General features: G+C 43.0%; 1 protein-coding gene across 2 annotated transcripts in view; it reads right to left on the reverse strand.

Annotated features, from left to right (window-relative positions):
- Positions 1-19,759, reverse strand: part of DYNC1I2 (dynein cytoplasmic 1 intermediate chain 2) — a 179,047-nt gene that overhangs the window by 116,167 nt on the left and 43,121 nt on the right. Inside the window, exons 5-6 of one of the 2 annotated variants that reach the window (XM_030208936.1) lie at positions 9,660-9,719; positions 7,638-7,753 (exon numbers count right to left, since the gene is read on the reverse strand). In XM_030208936.1, the coding sequence (XP_030064796.1) occupies positions 7,638-7,753; positions 9,660-9,719 (176 nt within the window). The remainder of the gene's footprint in view (positions 1-7,637; positions 7,754-9,659; positions 9,720-19,759) is intronic. The other variant, XM_030208935.1, reaches the window with a different exon arrangement.

The raw sequence follows: 19,759 nt of genomic DNA on the forward strand, positions 1-19,759 counted from the left end.
GTGAATTCTGCTAAATCCAGACCTGTATCTGTCCCAGCCCTACTGAAGACCATCTTGGGAGAAGACCTGGACAGTTTCTTAACAGGCTGGCCAGAAGAAACCTGGAAACCAAACCACAGTTCTCAAGTGGATCACCAAATTGTTTATTCATCCAAAGTCTGAATATTTCTCAATTCTGACAGACTGAACCCTGCACGGGTCCTGTTTCGGCACCCAAAGCCTTTATCGGGGGTTCTTCTAAGCCAGTGGGATTACTGTAAAACATGCTTAACTGGTGTACAGCTATCCTGAATGTGTCCTGTCACAGATGAGTCTAATAGCACCTGAAGTTCTAGTACCAAATCCAAATGAAAAATATTAGGTTTTGCATCAACTTCAGGAAAGTCAAAAGCTGTTTCCTACTCAGATGCCTAGAAATTGAGCTGATCAAGAAGCTGGGGAATTTCCTGTCTTCATTCAACCTAACAAAAGGCTATTGATTGGGGTCATTCATTTCAGCAGCCAATTCTGGCCTTCCTTAAAAGTCCCAATCACATTCCACCTACTTACGGACCAACTGCTATAAACTCAGATGATTTAGGCAACATCTTACAATGGTAACCTGGTATTCACCAAAAAAATGGCTTACTAGAAGCGTACTTGTCAAACCAGAAGAACAAATCCAACTGCAAACAAGAATGCAAACCTAACAAATATGGCCTTACAAAATAGAAGTTTGCTACCTGAGGTATGGCTGTATTAGGGTCTCTTTCTGAGGGATTACAACTAGATGAAACAATAAGATGTTTAAGGTTGTCTCAGCACTGTTTATTACCTACTCTGGCTTTACCACAGGTCTCCCTATCAGAAATATGTAAGAAAGCATTTAGTAATGTTGGACTCTAAATAAAAATGTAACGTGTGGAGTGACTGGGGTTGGGTAGGGAGGGGGATATTATTTGTTGGGGCATGGATTGATGTTGTCATTCCTTTTATTACAGGTTGTCATTTTTTATATTGTACCTCAATAATCTGTGGAGGTATCCATGCTTTTCTGTATCTTATGCTTTTTTGTCAATAAAAATGTATTGTTACAAAAAAAAAAAATTAAATGCATTTCAAATGGTTTTATATTGTTGTTTGGTTTTATGTATTTGTTAATGTACGCCTTATCAGTGATTCTTAGGAGCCAATAAGGTGGCTTATAAATCTCCAAATAAAAACTTTCGGCTGCCCACCCATGGGTTCTCGCTCATTCAAGAATAGCTATTTCAAAAGAAAAGTAAAGTAGGCAATCGATTTAAAAAGTGATGACTAACATGTACCGTGTGCACTGTGATGTCTGTTTTAGTAGCCCTTTACAGGGAGAAAAAAATTTGCACGAATATAACACATGCTAACACCCCTTTCTCTCTACTATTTCGGCTGTCATATGCAGTACCGACAGCAACTGACCACCTATTAAATTTTCCTTGGTAAAGCTAGGGACTGCTTCTGTGCATCAGGTCAGAAACGGTTGTGCATCGCCTTGCATGCAAATTTGTATAGTAATCAGCTCATTATAACAGCTTTGCATTCTATTTTCGATAGCTGTTACCATGATAGGAAAAGAGCTCGGAGAACCCTTTTGTGCATGTCTCGTTTTACTCCTCACTCGCTAAACCGACTAGAACCATGTTGCTGGCTTGTTAGGCTTTGGCATCTGGGCCTCAGTCCCTTAAGGTACCACTGCACATCACTGCCAGAAACTAGTAGTCTTCCTTCTGGAAACATGGTGTCAGCTGTGTGACATCACCTACTTGATGGGTGTCACATGGCACACAATCACCTCGCCATGTGCAGACCCCCCCCCCCCCCCCCCCACCACCACCATCCCCACGGCACATAGTTAACTTGCTCAGCCCCCCTCAACCCCATGGAACACAATTAGGTTAATCAGCCCCCCCTCCCCATTCCCATGGTACACAATTAGCTTGCTCAGCTCCTCCTCCAACCCCACAGAACACAATTAGCTTACCTTGCACAGCCCCCTGTTATCCAAAACCACAGGTAGCAGCTGCGCTGTTCATTCTTTCTCCCTCTCCTCAGCTGAAAAAGTACTGCAAGTGGAGGAGAGAGTGAATAGCTGCATATCTGGCTGCTTTCTTCCCCTGTGCCCTGCCTAGAACCAACTGCTCGTGTGAACCGCAGGGCTGTACAGAGGCCCCCGCAGTTCACATGAACAGTTGTCTCTGGGCAGGCACAGGAGTAGGAAGCAGCCCAATATGAAGCCATTCACTCGCCATGCCCCTTGCAGTACGATTTCAGTAAGAGAGAGAGTGTGAACAGTGCAGCTGCTTGTGTCCGATGCAAGTGGCTCTGAGGGGGACGCAGCAGGGGAGGTGGTCAGAAGCACCAGCAACTATGAGGTTGGGAGGGTGGCCAGCGACACCAGCAGCTCTCTGGGGTGGGACTGTCAGCAGTGGCAGCTCTGAAGGGGGGCAGCAGCACAGGTGGCTCTGAGGGAGGATCAGCAGCTCCACCAGGGTCAATGACAGGGGATGCTCCTTCCAATATCCTCAGTAAGCCAGAGTAAGACTTGGAAAGCCAAGAGAGGCTATTGGAGCAGTAGAGCGAGGCTTGAAATACACAGAGGCTGATAGCGCTAGAGGCCTTTAGCGCTGAACTAGTGCTCACATTTACTAGTGCTCAATGCTCAAAGCAGACGAGCACGTGAGCCAATAGGTTCACCGGTTCACAGCACAATGAATATGCAAATGTATTCAACAGGATAAGTACATAAGTAATGCCATACTGGGAAAAGACCAAAGGTCCATCGAGCCTAGCATCCTGTCCCTGACAGCGGCCAATCCAGGTCAAGGGCACCTGGCAAGCTACCCAAAAGTACAAACATTTTATACAAGTTATTCCCGAAATTGTGGATTTTTCCCAAGTCCATTTAGTAGCGGTCTATGGAATTGACCTTTAGGAAACCGTCAAACCCCTTTTTAAACTCTGCCAAGCTAACCGCCTTCACTACGATCTCCGGCAACAAATTCCAGAGTTTAATTACACGCTGGGTGAAGAAAATTTTTCTATTTGTTTTAAATTTACTACACTGTAGTTTCATCGCATGCCCCCTAGTCGCGTGAGCAGACGCTTCACATCCACCTGTTCCACTCCACTCATTATTTTATATAACTCTATCATGTCTCCCCTCAGCCATCTCTTCTCCAAGCTGAAAAGCCCTAGCCTCCTTTCTTCATAGGGAAGTCTTCCCAGCCCCGCTATCATTTTTGTCGCCCTTCGCTGCACCTTTTCCAGTTCTACTATATCTTTCTTGAGATTCCTGCAACCAGAATTGAAGACAATACTCAAGGTGCAGTCGCACCATGGAGCGATACAACGGCATTATAACATCCTCACATCTGTTCTCCATACCTTTCCTAATAATACCTAACATTCTATTCGCTTTCCTAGCCGCAGCAGCACACTGAGCAGAAGGTTTCAACGATGACACCCAGATCCCTTTCTTGGTCCGTAACTCCTAACGTGGAACCTTGCATGACGTAGCTATAATTCGAGTTCTTTTTTCCCATATGCATCACCTTGCATTTGTTCACATTAAACGTCATCTGCCATTTAGCTACCCAGTCTCGTAAGGTCCTTCTGTAATTTTTCATAATCCTCTCATGAGTTAACGACTTTGAATAACTTTGTGTCATCAGCAAATTTAATTACCTCGCTAGGTACTCCCATCTCTAAATCATTTAAGCAGCGGTTCTAGCACTGACCCCTAAGGAACCCCACTAACTACCCTTCTCCATTGTGAATACTGCCCATTTAACCCCACTCTCTGTTTCCTATCCTTAAACCACTTTTTAATCCACAATAGGACATTTTGTCCTATCCCATGATCCTCCAATTTCCTCTGTAGCCTTTCATGAGGTACCTTATCAAACGCCTTTTGAAAATCCAGATACACAATATCAACCGGCTCCCCTTTGTCCACCTGTTTGTTTACTCCTTCAAAGAATTGAAGTAAATTGGTAAGGCAAGATTTCCCCACACTAAAGCCGTAATGACTTGGTCTCAGTAATCCATGTCCTTGGATGTGCTCTGTAATTTGGTTATAATAATAGCCTCTACCATTTTCCCCGGCACGGACGTCAGACTCGGATGCTGATAAGGTCACTTGGAGGGGCATAATCGAACGGGGGACAACCATCTCTAAGGGCGCCCATCTCTAAGGACGTCCCGTCGAAGGGGCGGGGAAACCCGTATTATGGAAACAAGATGGGCATCCATCTATCGTTTCAATAATACGGTTGGGGACGCCCAAATCTCAACATTTAGGTCGACCTTAGAGATGGTCAACCTAAATGTTGAGATGTTCGACCTTAGAGATGGTCGTCCCCAGTTTTCGACGATAATGGAAACTAAGGATGCCTATCTCAAAAACGACCAAATCCAAGCCCTTTGGTCGTGGGAGGAGCCAGAATTCGTAGTGCACTGGTCCCCCTCACATGCCAGGACACCAACCGGGCACCCTAGGGGGCACTGCAGTGGACTTCAGAAATTGCTCCCAGGTGCATAGCTCCCTTAACCTTTGGTGCTGAGCCCCCCAAACCCCCCTTCTTTTTTTCCATTATTGGCCGAAGACGCCCATCTCTTAAGCACGCCCCAGTCCCGCCTTCGCTACACCTCCGACACGCCTCCATGAACTTTGGTCGTCCCCGCCATAGGCGGTCGGTGGCCCAACTGTTCGGGGAGGCTAAAGGGGGTGGGGTTAGGGGTGGGGGCAGGGTTTACATCCATAACTGTCTGACAACACACAGAAAAAAATAAGTACAAATAAAATAATCACAATTAATACCTTTTATTAAATTTAGATATTAGATATGTATCATATGTCAAAGAATAAAGTGGTTGCTCAAAGCATATACTAACCACAATCGCTGAACTGCAAAATACTATGCACAACTTTGTGCAAAAACACACTCAGAACCTTACAGTACTGAAAAGAGACAAGCTTTCTATTGTCTCCATAATTTATGTACCAATTCTATTAATTCCTGAGTTTAGCAGCTAAAAAGGTGGTAATTTAATTGCTCAGAAAGCTTGCTGGAAGCAGTACAGAATGTGAGAATCTGTGGCAGTGGAAAAATAAGACAAGTTTGGTGTATGTATGGGGGCAACAGAGATAAATATAGTGGGTGTGTTTGGAGTGGGGGGATCAGCAGATAGATACTGGTATACTGAGTGTTTGTGAGGGGTGCATGCTGGCTGTGTGCTGGAAAAATCTGAACATGGTGCCTCTGTGTGTATGTGGGAGGGGAGGGGTACTGCAAAGAGGAACATGCTGCCTGTGTGGCTTTATTCATGGGTCACGTATAAGGCATCTCTACTTAAACGCTCTAGCTGCAGAAGCTGCTCAAAACCGTAGCTCCTCAGTATTCCAGGCTACGAGTCTCATTTTCGAACATATCCCAACATAAACTGGATTTTAAAAAATAAAGTGCATTGACTTCCACTGGTTCATCCGCTTGAAATCCAGAGATCGAAAGTGAAAGGTGTGTCTGTGTATTCTTAGATTTAATTATCAAGATAACAGAATAGGTAAAAGAAAACAAAAACACCTTATATCTGCAAGAGAACTAGCTGTTGCTGGTCATCGTCAGAAGAGCAGATTATTAACAAAAAAAAGTCAAATTTCAGTTCCTACTCACGCCAGCATCGTATTACAGCTTGCTTCGGCCTGACTGCATGACGTGCCCCGCCTCCTCTGACCAAACTGCTTCCGCGAGGGCTGGACGAATCAGAAGGAAGGCTGGTCAAAGGAGGCGGGGCATGTCATGCAGTCAGGCCGAAGCCCCGAAGCAAGTTGTAATATGATGCTGGCATGCCGCTACCGGCGGCAGCGATGGGCGATCATCTGAATCACTCTGGAGAGAGTGAGAGGGATAGAGATGCTGCATCGGGGGGGGGGGGGGGGGGGGTGAGAGATGGGCCGGTGATCTAATCAAATTATAGGGACTGCAGGGAGGGAGTGCGAGAGATAAACGGTGCATCGGGGGTGGGGGGGATGAGAGAGAGAGACGCTTGGGGCTTGCGGCTGGGGAGGCTTAGCCTCCCCAAGCCTCTTATACCGGGCGCCTATGGTCCCCGCGATGGACTGCAGTTGAGAGCGCCCAAAATCGGCTTTCGATTATGCCGATTTGGGTGACCCTGAGAGAAGGACGCCCATCTCCCGATTTGTGTCGGAAGATGGGCGCCCTTCTCTTTCGAAAATGCCCCTGTTGGTGTCCTTTTGAATACCTCACTGAAATTTAAACCTCAAATTCAAGCAGTGGTTGAGAACTCTTATTTTTGACTACAACTGTTGAGCAAGCTTAAATCTTTGCTACCTAAGATTGATTTTCAGAAGAGCGTTTTGAACTATTGAAATATTGTGCATCTAGGTCTGCCCAATTCTTATTTGCAGGCATTGCAGATGGTCCAGAACTCAGTTGCTCGATTGGTGATTTTTAGATTAAGAAACATCCACATTTTGCTATAATACTTAACATAAGAAAAAAAAAATCAAAAGAAATGCAACCGCTTTAATACAAAAATTGTTATTACTGTTCTACACTTATGATCTTTTTGACTATATATTTAGCATATGTGAAGAAGCCAGGACTTGAATGCTACAAACTGCTTAGATTTTCATGAATATGTAGGAGTTAAAATATTAAACAATGAATCTCTATGGAATTAATCTGCATATGCCTGGAACAACTTGGATAAAATAGTGTGGCCTTTACACCACCTTTGTGCTGGAGTTGTCTACTTTGATTTATCTAGCGCTTTTCAAACTACACATTTAAAATGGTATATATCTTTGAATCTCACAGGAGAGAAGAGCTGTCGTCAGCACTCTGAGCCTCTACTGCGAGGAGCGTAAGAATCTAAGCTGTAAATCGAACCCAGATCTCATCTGGTAAAGCAGATATCTACCAATATGTGCAAATGCTCTGTGTGAAGTATCAGTTGATCTGCATTTTGCTGCTTTGATGATTAACAGGTTAATGCACAGGCCTTACCAGTGGTTCTATGGCTGTGCGGTGCCCAGCTTCAGGTCTTCTGCTTCCTGCATGGTTGAGGATGGAGAGGGGATAGGGTTGCTGCAGATATGGAGTTCAGAGCTCAAAAAGGGGGAAGGGAGTTATTGTCACCACTCAAAGGTCAACGAAGGGCGGTATATTAAATAGAGATAACTCAAAACTAACCTAAGAATAAGCCCACAGCCATCACTTATTAACCAAACTAGGGACAATGTGTGGTAATGGGCAAACCTAAAATAGTGGGAAAACTCCCCAGATAGTGGTGAATAAAGGCTCATGATACCAGAATTCCAGTGCCGGTTCTGACTAAGCTGAAAATCCAAAGGATAAACATTCCACCTGTAAAATAATCCAACCTGCATCCTCCCAAAAAACACGTTAAAAGTACAATGATTGAAAAGTTAAATGCTGATGCAACTTTCATAGCTTACCTTTTCTGATCAACCCATATGAAAAAATAACTGAAAGGTTCCACATACCCTCATCCATTCTTTAATACTAGGATATATAATGGTGTCTTTATTACATATGATTAAACAAATGTTTTACACTAGCAAATAACATTCATGGTACCTTCTTTCTGCTGAGTCATAACTGGTGTTTGGGTCTCCTTCGTATATGTAACAATTTCTCGAGGAGGGAAATCCACTTGTGTTATTTTGGCCATCCCAAGCTTAATCAGACCACGTCTACATAAAATGAAAAATGAAACGTCAGTTCTTAAAATCAATTTAGATAATTTAATACCTTCATCTACTTCAAAAAAGTAACAAAAACTCCTCTCTCTTTCATACAATGCATCATCCCACAGCGCTCATACAGAAAGGACAAATGTGATAAAGTTTGGAACTGTGTGCTGTTAACATAATGAAGTGCCATAATCTTTTGTGTTCTGAAACTATTTTTGAAGTTACCCATATATACGAGCAAAATTTTATTTTAACTCCCCATTAAGAAAACAGAAAACCAAGGCACTACTTCCCCCTGCAACATGCGCAGCTGATTCTGACAGTTTAGGTTTTTAAAAAACATATATTCCAACAAGCTATGATGCTATCAATCATAAAACAGCTGGCTCAATTGCTCTGTGTCAACTTAGTAGTGAATATTCAGCCAGCAGTACTCAGTGATTTTTCTTTTGCAGCCACTGACTTTATGCCTAGATATTCAATGCTGAGCCATGTCTGGGCACCAGCATAAAATATCCAGGTATGTACAGATGGCCAGCATGTAATTGGTTAAGTTAAACCAGTCAAACTGAATAAGAACATAACATATGAAAATAAGTATTGCCATACTGGGACAGACCGAAGGTCCATGAAGCCCAGTATCCTGTTTCCAACAGTGGTAAATCTAGGTTACAAGTACCTGACAAGATCCCAAAACAGTATAATACATTTTATACTGCTTATCCTAGAAATAAGCAGTGGATTTTACCAAGTCCATCTTAATAATGGGTTATGGACTTTTTTTTAGGAAACTATCCAAATCTTTTTAAAACCCTGCTAAGCTAACTGCTTTTACTACATTCTGTGGCATAGCTGGTTTCGGCTTAGGCAGTTAGAGGTGATATTCAGTGACACCACTCAGTTAAGTGCTGCTGAATATCAGCAAGTAGCTCTGCAAAGGCAATTTAACCGAGCAGGAGAGGCTTGTTTTGAATAGCGACCCCTTAATGTTTAGTAAGTTGGGGATAAGAGTACCTGGGACTTGTTTTTAAAGAATTAGTAGCCCTTCCTTCAAGAAAAATCTGTTATCATTCCAAACAGATTTTAATCAAGGTTAAGTACATATCTACTCAGAACAGCAAATGAAAGATGACACAGTCATCAAATGCACTGTACCTAAGTAGCATAAAATCATGTATTGGTAGACTTATAAGAAATGGGCCATTTTATCTGCTGGATAAGATTCAGGAATTTCCAGAAAATTTTGAGAAATCAGTAGAAGGTGCTCCTGCAATATGCACTTTGAATCCTCTCTCTCCAGCTAGGACCTATGCTTCCTATCTCCTCTGGAAAACCTAAATGTCATATTGTTCACTATAGGGCTCATTCACACATAATGCACAATGAATGGCTAAAGTAAAATGAATTATTTGAAGACCAAAATTGTCACACTGTGGTGCTAATACAGTGTCAAAACTTTAACGTGACTGTTTTAATTAAAAATTGTGTGGTCTACCTCTAACCCAAGAAAGAAGACAAACACAGAAACATACACAGGAAACTGCTATTGTCCTTTACCAAAACAGACAAGTCAGAATGAGTGGTTATAATGTGAGAACTTAAGCTGATTTGGGAGACAAAGTGAATCCATGTTTTAATATTCCTTTAGTCTGGGAGAACCATCTGTATCTCTAAGGCTGTAAGCATAAAGCAAACATATTTGTGTGTGTGTGTGTATAAATATATATATAAGTAAACATATTTTTAAACTTTAGATTACAAACTATCAGCTATTCAATTTTTTTAATCCACTTTCTCTCCCATTTCAACAACTCATACAAACATAGTGAAGAAATCCACTCATACATGTTTAGTTATTTCTTATAAAAACACATACACACAAAAAGGTAATAAATCTATTCAATACCCCAGATCGGAATCAGAGTGGAGCTGAAGAACTGATGGATCAGTATCCCAATGAAGCGTCCTGATTGGTTGCAAAACAACCATGCAGCGTTAGCAAAAAAGGCCAGACATTAGTTAAACATTCCATGAACTGCTGTTATCATCAGTATGGTTAATTCAGTTTAGAAATTAAACCAATGTCGTGTTAGTCAAGACAAGATGACTCTGAAAACATTCAGTACATGCAGAAAGCAAAATCAGTGATGACTGCAAATGCAAACGGAGTTTAGAGCAATTAAGATCATTATCAGTCAGTGAAGAGATCAGAGAAATAGAAGAGGAGACAAGGGCAAAATGAATTCAACCATACTTAAAGCAGCAGTGCTAACATCACAATTCGATTGACAGTGGAAACCATTGTTTTGAGGCCCCTTTCTATTCTGTTTTTCACCTAATTCTTGCCATGATATTGCTACTTAAAGGTTGTGAAAGTATCTGCCATTTAGACACTTCACTAACATGTGAACTAGACTACTGTTAGGATAACCTTTCACTGAAAGTCATGCATTAGTATGACACAAACAGCAAAGAACTGATTTGGAGAAATGGATTTTAAGAGATAGATACAACCATAATAAAAAAAGATACGCCTTTTATTTCAAATAAAATGTGCACACACACATTTGGACAGAAGCAAGAACTAGAAGTAAGATCAAAATAATATTGTACACTCAACTGATTATTTTCAGAGAGACAGAATACTACTACTTTGCATAACTAGATTACAGGATTAATACATTGGTTGACAACATATTAGAAAACTGCCCAAAGCATTAAATATGTGCAGGAAATGGTCATATTGATACAGGAAATGAGTCAACATATAAACCTTTCGCAAAGGAAATAATATGCATTTCCACTGGGACAAGGAACAGCTCAAGTTTCCAAGATGTGACACGGCTGTAATTATGGGTTAAGCACAGCCCTGGGCTCCTATATGTCATGATAGGAAATGTGCTAACCTCACAATGCAACATAAATATCCTAACAACAAATGTACCAGATTCCAAAAGTATTTCTTTTAAGTTGCAGAAAATGCATGCTAAGAGCAGAACTGATCTGTCACATTTCCTTTTATTAAGCCATTAGTAAAGTATGTTACAATCTTGTTATCTCCTCTAACTTTCAGTACAGAGTAAGAAAGGTTCTTTAGAAAGCAGTGATAAGAACTTACAAAAACAAAATAAATCTCAAAGTATGTGCTTCTGCAGTGGTGTAGTAAGCATATGGTCTATTGAATATTGTGTATCTGTAAAACATCAGTTCATTCTGCTTCTAGGAAAGGAAGTGCCTGGAGCGCTGTCCAGTCATTCCTCACCATCAAACCACAGGCACTGGCATGTGCACACTACATATTCAGACTGGTTTTAAGAAATAAACCAGATGTGGAGTTCCATCCAAACACCACCGTGCATGTACTCTCATCATCTCTCCGGTAAACAAAGAGAAAGTACTATAAAGCTAAATGGAAGTTAACTGCAGCTGGAAAGGCAGTATCTTCAGTAGTTTGTCTCACATACATTCCCTGGTATAGAGATCAGGCTGCGTACATATCTGACATCTGTCACCTTAAACCTGAGGTGTCCAAAGTTAACTCTCTTCATCTGGCCCATTCAGTCAGTGAAGAAATCCTCTGGTTCCAGCCTGCTGTAAAGCCCTACTAGTTAAAGATGAGCTCTTTGGATCTCCTCACATATGAGCATAGCAAATGTTGGCTTGGTCCACCCCGTCTGCCCAACATGGTGACCAGAGTTGAATCTGCCACTCTGCACAGGTTCCACTTCTTCGTGATTAAACACTGGTATACTTTGTCTCTCCCTGCCAATTTTGGGGCACAGACTGTAGAAGTCTGCCAGGCACTGGTTCTATTTCCCAACTGCCCCTCTTCCTCAGTGAAAGCCTTAATGTGGTCCTGGGCCAAAAAGTTTGTCCACCCTAATTTCATTGTCATCACATTTGAATATAAAGTTCTTAGTTTTTAACAGCAAGTTACACAAATTTGTCCCTAAACAAAACACTGAAACAATGCAAGAATTTCTTTCCCCAAAGGAACTGTATATTTTGCAGAGGATTCATCATTTGTGAGTCTTCTGAATTCAACACTCCAACAGTCGTGAACCTGAAGGATATACATATATACCCCATGATAATCAGACTTCTAATTTACTGCCTGAGGTTTGATCCTGGAAAGGGCTATAAGGATTTCTCCCACAGGTCTACACTAAGATAGAGTTACCTATACACAGGAGTGTGTGAGCGGGGATAGGGGTGAGGAAAAGCGCGTCTTTCAGGCTACAGATCATTTCTGATGAGCTTAAGTTATTAAGACGAGCATTTAACACCTTGCTGAGGAAACAATACTAACAGTTTAATGAATTAAACCTTGGCCAAATCAATCATGTGATTAATGCTTTTCACCTGTAACATATGCAATGGATTAAATTCAAACTCGAAATTCAATGCTGCGCCATGTCCAGGCCCTGGCACTGAATTTCCAGGTTTGCAGAGCCAGCTAGCACATAGCCAGTTAAAGTGTGATACTCAGCACTTAACCGGCAATGGGTTACCACAAAGATAGGACTTTTATGTGGTCAATCTTGCCAGTTAAGTTCTGAATTTCAGCACTTAACCAGCCAAGTACTGACTCCACCCCACCCAAGAACACCCACAATATAGCTGGTTTTGAGTTGGCCACTAACCAGTAAAATGACACTGAAAATGACTGGCTAGCCTCAACAGGAGATTTAACTGGTCAGGAGCTATTTCTGACCAGTTAAATCCAATTAAATATCAACCCCCTTCATTCTATCAAACTGAAAAAGCTGTTACATTATGCACAGCTGTAAAATACTATTTAAAATTCAGCTTATCAATTATTTTCCAATATTTATTTAATCCAATATAAGAACTCTGATAGTGAAATGTCTGCTGACAGTTTGGATTTTTTCAGAAGTTTTGGAGAAACAGGGCAAAGCCCAAGTTTAAGGGAGAAGTGCAACTACACAGATTTTTTTTATATTGTTCTATTTAGGAGATGCAAAGGGTAATTTTAATTTTATAGTGGTGAAAATGTTATATTTCAACATCTAAACGGAAAATGAAGAACATATGAGAAAATGATGCAGAAGTAATTATTCAGGATAAACATCATTCCCTATTTACTCATTCCACTCTACACATTAAGACCTCTCCTCTCATCTGTCTTCCTCCAACTGAAGAGTCCCCTTTATAAAATTTTCAATGTCCTTCTCTAAACCTTTTCTAGTTTCACTCTGTTTTTGTTTTTTTATATACAGTGGTGGAAATAAGTATTTGATCCCTTGCTGATTTTGTAAGTTTGCCCACTGACAAAGACATGAGCAGCCCATAATTGAAGGGTAGGTTATTGGTAACAGTGAGAGATAGCACATCACAAATTAAATCTGGAAAATCACATTGTGGAAAGTATATGAATTTATTTGCATTCTGCAGAGGGAAATAAGTATTTGATCCCCCACCAACCAGTAAGAGATCTGGCCCCTACAGACCAGGTAGATGCTCCAAATCAACTCGTTACCTGCATGACAGACAGCTGTCGGCAATGGTCACCTGTATGAAAGACACCTGTCCACAGACTCAGTGAATCAGTCAGACTCTAACCTCTACAAAATGGCCAAGAGCAAGGAGCTGTCTAAGGATGTCAGGGACAAGATCATACACCTGCACAAGGCTGGAATGGGCTACAAAACCATCAGTAAGACGCTGGGCGAGAAGGAGACAACTGTTGGTGCCATAGTAAGAAAATGGAAGAAGTACAAAATGACTGTCAATCGACAAAGATCTGGGGCTCCACGCAAAATCTCACCTCGTGGGGTATCCTTGATCATGAGGAAGGTTAGAAATCAGCCTACAACTACAAGGGGGGAACTTGTCAATGATCTCAAGGCAGCTGGGACCACTGTCACCACGAAAACCATTGGTAACACATTACGACATAACGGATTGCAATCCTGCAGTGCCCGCAAGGTCCCCCTGCTCCGGAAGGCACATGTGACGGCCCGTCTGAAGTTTGCCAGTGAACACCTGGATGATGCCGAGAGTGATTGGGAGAAGGTGCTGTGGTCAGATGAGACAAAAATTGAGCTCTTTGGCATGAACTCAACTCGCCGTGTTTGGAGGAAGAGAAATGCTGCCTATGACCCAAAGAACACCGTCCCCACTGTCAAGCATGGAGGTGGAAATGTTATGTTTTGGGGGTGTTTCTCTGCTAAGGGCACAGGACTACTTCACCGCATCAATGGGAGAATGGATGGGGCCATGTACCGTACAATTCTGAGTGACAACCTCCTTCCCTCCGCCAGGGCCTTAAAAATGGGTCGTGGCTGGGTCTTCCAGCACGACAATGACCCAAAACATACAGCCAAGGCAACAAAGGAGTGGCTCAGGAAGAAGCACATTAGGGTCATGGAGTGGCCTAGCCAGTCACCAGACCTTAATCCCATTGAAAACTTATGGAGGGAGCTGAAGCTGCGAGTTGCCAAGCGACAGCCCAGAACTCTTAATGATTTAGAGATGATCTGCAAAGAGGAGTGGACCAAAATTCCTCCTGACATGTGTGCAAACCTCATCATCAACTACAGAAGACGTCTGACCGCTGTGCTTGCCAACAAGGGTTTTGCCACCAAGTATTAGGTCTTGTTTGCCAGAGGGATTAAATACTTATTTCCCTCTGCAGAATGCAAATAAATTCATATACTTTCCACAATGTGATTTTCCGGATTTAATTTGTGATGTGCTATCTCTCACTGTTACCAATAACCTACCCTTCAATTATGGGCTGCTCATGTCTTTGTCAGTGGGCAAACTTACAAAATCAGCAAGGGATCAAATACTTATTTCCACCACTGTATATATATAAGGTAAATCAGAACTGTACACAAGATATGCGTCACAGCATTCAGGCCCAGATGCACTAAACTTTAATGACCCTTTAACAACCCTTTAATGAAGAATTTTTGAACCGTGGCATGCATTAAAGGCCATTTTCTGACCACGGTAGCAGAAAACGAAAACAGAATGCAGATGAGCAAATTGTGTAGAAACCCCATTGAAACGAGATGCATCAAAGTTTTCAGACTACCCTAACGTAGGAAAACTGCCGGAAAGCTAACGACAGGTCTGTACCTGTCATTAGGGCTATCCGACTAAAAACTTTAATGTAAAAAACAAAAAAGAAAGTGAGGGGGGCAAAAACGCGTGTCAGGTGCGTCTTTTATTGGCGCCCAAGGTCGCTGCTGCTCCCCGCTCCCCCTGCATCACTATAAAAGTGAATAAAAAAAAAAGGTTCGGGAGGGGGCAAAGGCGCTCGTCAGGAGCGTCCTTTATGGACGGCCTTGCCCCCCCCCCCCCAACCGCCTGTGGTCACCGCTGCTGCTCCCCACTTCCTCCCCCAGCATTAAATAAAAACAGAAAACAAAACTCAAAGCTTTAGGAGCCCTGGCCCCCACTCCCTTCCTGTCTCTAAACTCTTTCTCCACACAGCTCCGCCTCCCTCTGCCCCCGTGCCCTGCCCCCCCCTGAGATCTTCGCCGTCGCTCCCCCCTCCACCGGGCCCCCTGCCCACATTACCGGCCCATGCAGCACCTCTCACCTCTGTATGAAGGCGCTGCACGGGCAAGAAGACCATCAGATCGCTGCAGTCTTCAGGACGTCTCTCTCCTTCTCTGACCTGGCCCCGCCCCCATCTGACGTAAGAAACCTACGTCAGACGGGGGTGGGCCCAGGTCAGGGAAGACGAAGGAGAGAGACATCCTGAAGACTGCAGCGATCTGATGGTCTTCTTGCCCGTGCAGCGCCTTCATACAGAGGTGAGAGGCGCTGCACGGGCCTGGTGGAGGGGGGGAGCGGTGGCGACGACCTCGGGGGGGGGGGAGCACGGGGCGGAGGGAGGCGGAGCTGTGTGGAGAAAGAGTTTAGAGACAGGAAGGGAGGGGGGCCAGGGCTTCTAAAGCTTTGAGTTTTGTTTTCTGTTTTTATTTAATGCTGGGGGAGGAAGTGGGGAGCAGCAGCGGCGAACACGGGCGGGGGGGCAAGGCCGTCCATACAGGACGCTCCTGACGAGCGCCTTTGCCCCCTCCCGATCCACGTGTTTGTGTTTTGTTTTGTTTTTTGGGGGGGGGGGGGGGGGGTTGACGTTTGTGGCATGCGCAGAGCAGCCAGCATAACGCTTGGCTGCTCTGCGCATTGTTTAGGGGCCGATTACCGACGGGGATTCCACCAGATTGATGCATTGTACTTTACAATACCGCACCGAACATGTGCGACTTGTTTTTTTGCTGCATTGTTCGTTTTTTAAAATTCGGTAACAGCTTTTACGTTTTTGCTTTTGTTACGTTTGGTTGATGCATCTGGGCCTCAGTCGGTACAAACTTAACCCCTGAGCTGAGACAGTAAGATCAGGCTTCAGAAAATATGAACCTTCTGCCTGCATAGGCCACCTTCCCTCCCCCCTTCCCCTCAATTTGGGCCTTCAAATCAGAACTAATTTAATTTTCAAATGTTTCTGGCTGCTTATATTATCTGTCTCTTTGCATTAATTGCTTAAAAAAAAAAAAGATAATATCAGACCCAGGCGGGCAGTCAGGGTGCCTTCTATGAGGGCCTTGGAGAGCAGCTGTTAGGATTGGGAGAAGGGAAGTAGATAGTAGAAGATTTTAAATTTGGCACCTCCTCATACCTGGATACCATCTCTGGGCCATTAGGGAGATGGGCAGATCAGAGGAAATTGAAGGAGCTAGTGGATAGTTAGTGGATTTGTAGTAGTTTATGGCCCCTGCAAGGAGAGATCATACTATTTTCTTGCATTCCCATGGTTTATACTCTAGGATAGATTTTTTTTTTCTGCTGGATAAGATGCTGATTCCAGAGAATAATGGGGTGGTAACTGAATCAATTATCTGGCCAGACCACAATCCTGTGAGACTGAACCTGGAGGGGAGGGGAGGGGAGGCAGGAGATGGTGGGAGAAAGTTTTGGAGGCGGATTACTTTGAGACTAATGACAAGGAAAAGTTATGTTATCCGCTATTGTAGGATGCTTTTAAGGCTGTCATGAGGGCCGAATTCTGATATGGGCTGCAGGTAACAAGATGGGTAGGAGTCATGAAATACAGGCTCTCCAAAATGGCATAGGGATGTGGAAAGGACAGGATAAACACAGACAGACAAAGCAGGTGGAGGCCAGGAATAAATTTTGGGTGCTGATGATGGATAATATCCACTATGCAAGCAGGAATATTTAGAGAAAGGCAAATCAGGCAATAGGTGAGGGAACTTCTGCTGCCATTGGATATACAAGCATGTTTTGCAAAATAATATAAAAGCTTGACCATAGCAAAACCCAGCCAACAAAAGAGAACATATCTGGGGAAGTCCTCATGCCTACCTTATTAAGAGAGGAACAGGAGAGCTTGGAGGCTCTGTGATGTCCTCCTAGACTGTATTGCTTTCCATAAATCAAACACAGCAATTCATTATAATAATAATAAAAAAATCTCAAAGTCCAATTCCAATCCGATTTCATTATAAATGAAGCTTGTATTGTGGTCTTTACTTCTTCATCCAGACAGGGCTGGCTTAATCATTAGGCAGACTAGGTAGTAAAAGCAAAGTAGTAGCTCCTGCCAGTCACACTAACTCACAGAAAACGGTAGCACACACTTGTACCATTTACCTGGACTGAAAAATTGCCCTCATGGAGGGTAAATTTATAAAAGGTGCCTGTTTTTATGTCTACTTAATTAAGGCCCAATCAAAATATAGTACTCCCAAAACAATTTATTCTAAAAATAGACATTAAAAATTGAAAATTAATCATTTTAAATTTTTATGGACCATCATAAGAGGGTTACCACAGCAATATGTTGCACAAATGGACATTCTAAATGTAATCCACAGTCATTCACAGTTCATTTCACTGACACTAGGGTTATTGCTTCAGGTTTATTTAGATTCTGCCTTTTTGGTGGGGGGGGGGGGTTCTTTATTCATTTGGGGGCTGTACTAATTAAACTAGTTGGTAGCAAAAGGCTTTATCATCTTCTATAGGACAACTTATGACCTCCTCAATCCTTTCATTCCTCACAGAGTCCCCTAATCACAGGGTATTCACCAGAGCTATGGAAAATTCCAAACCCTCAAAACAGGTCATTTGTTTCAAAATTCAACTCAGCAGTTGAAGAACAGGTGATTCAATCCCTCCAGCTGATGACCTGATGATTCAGTCCATGGGTCGTGAACTACTGCACGAGACAGCACTCAGCTATCAAAGCTTCAGAAAAAAAAACAACTTCATGTTGCAGCCACATCGACACTCATGCCAGCCTTGAAAAAATGTCACCCAGAGAATTGGTATCAATCCTGCATGTCATGAATCAATCCATAGACACTCATTGAAGGGATAAAGATGAAACTTCATTTTGCCTCTCTTTTCATCATGAGGTCTAAGTTGTTGGGGCGGGGGGAGAGAGAGAGAGAGAGAGACAGCATTCAGAGACAGCCTGGGGCTTTAGAGTACAGCTGCTGTTGGTCTGGTGCCATCTTACCGAGTGGAGGAGTACAGCCTAATGGTTAGTGCAGTGGACTTTGATCCTGGGGAACTGGGTTCGATTCCCACTGCAGCTCCTTGTGACTGTGGGCAAGTCACTCAACCCTCTATTGCCCCAGGTACAAAATAAGTACCTGTATATATGTAAACCGCTTTGAATGTAGTTGTAAAATACTACAGAAAGGCGATATATCAAGTCCCATTTCCATTCCCCAATGGTGTTGTCTGATTCGCGATTCATTTTTGGCCAATCATTTCCATTCAGTCACCAGATGTGCCGCATACTGCGCACTCCCCTCCTTTCCGAGAAACCCAGGTGCCTTCCCCTAGGGGCCCACCCCCTCCACAGCGTCCCTCTCTCCCACGTCTTAAGAGCATTTGGGATCTGCTCTCAGATGTGCGTGTGGCAGACGCAGTTAGGTGATGGGCAGCTTTCTGGTATCCCACCGTCCTGTGCTTGGATATACACGAGGCCTATTTTGTACCCTGCTATGTTAATCACCTTGATCATGTCCTCTGGCAACAGATTCCACAGCTTAATTATACATTTATTTATTTATGGTTCATTTATACATGGGAAAAAAACCCAAAATGAAACTTTTTCGCCCCCTCCACAGCACCAAAACAGTACTAACTACTCTCCTGGCCAAATTCAAGCAGGAAATAGCAACAGGTAAAAGCATACTTCTCCTCAAATTCAACATGTCTAGTGCATTCCACATGGTAAACCATAATATACTATTAAGACTCCTAGATTACTTCGGGATTGGTGGAAACATATTCAGTTGGATCAAGGGTTTCCTAACCACCAGAACATAAAGCAGATTGCGGAGTACCTCAAGGATCACCACTATCACCGATCCTCTTCAACTTAATGATGACCCCACTAGCAAAGTCTCTATCTACTCAAGGTTTCAACCCATTCATCTATGCAGAAGACGTTACAATATACATTCCTTTCAAACATGACCTGACAGAAATCACCAATGAAATCACGCTCAGTATGAATACCATGAACTCATGGGCAAATGCATTCCAACTAAAACTCAACACAGATAAAACACATTGCCTCATCCTCTCATCCCAACACAACACGAACAAACCCACAAATTTAAATACCCCAGATCACACCCTCCCTATCTCAGATAGCCTGAAAATCCTCGGGGTTACAATTGACCGTAACCTACACTCGAGAGCCAAGTGAACTCTACAACCAAGAAAATGTTCCACTCAATGTGGAAACTCAAACGCATGAAACCATTCTTCCCGAAGGAAACATTCCGCAACCTGATACAATCAATGGTACTAAGCCATGCTGACTACTGCAACGGAATCTATGTGGGATGTAAACAGCAGCTCATAACTTCAGACCGCTGAAAACACAGCAGCCAGACTTATATTTGGAAAAACGCGATTCGAAAGCGCCAAACCCCTCCAAGAAAAATTGCACTGGCTCCCAATCAAAGAACGTATTGCTTT

Source organism: Microcaecilia unicolor, chromosome 7 (assembly GCF_901765095.1).
Source record: "Microcaecilia unicolor chromosome 7, aMicUni1.1, whole genome shotgun sequence".
Taxonomy (NCBI): Eukaryota; Metazoa; Chordata; class Amphibia; order Gymnophiona; family Siphonopidae; genus Microcaecilia; species Microcaecilia unicolor.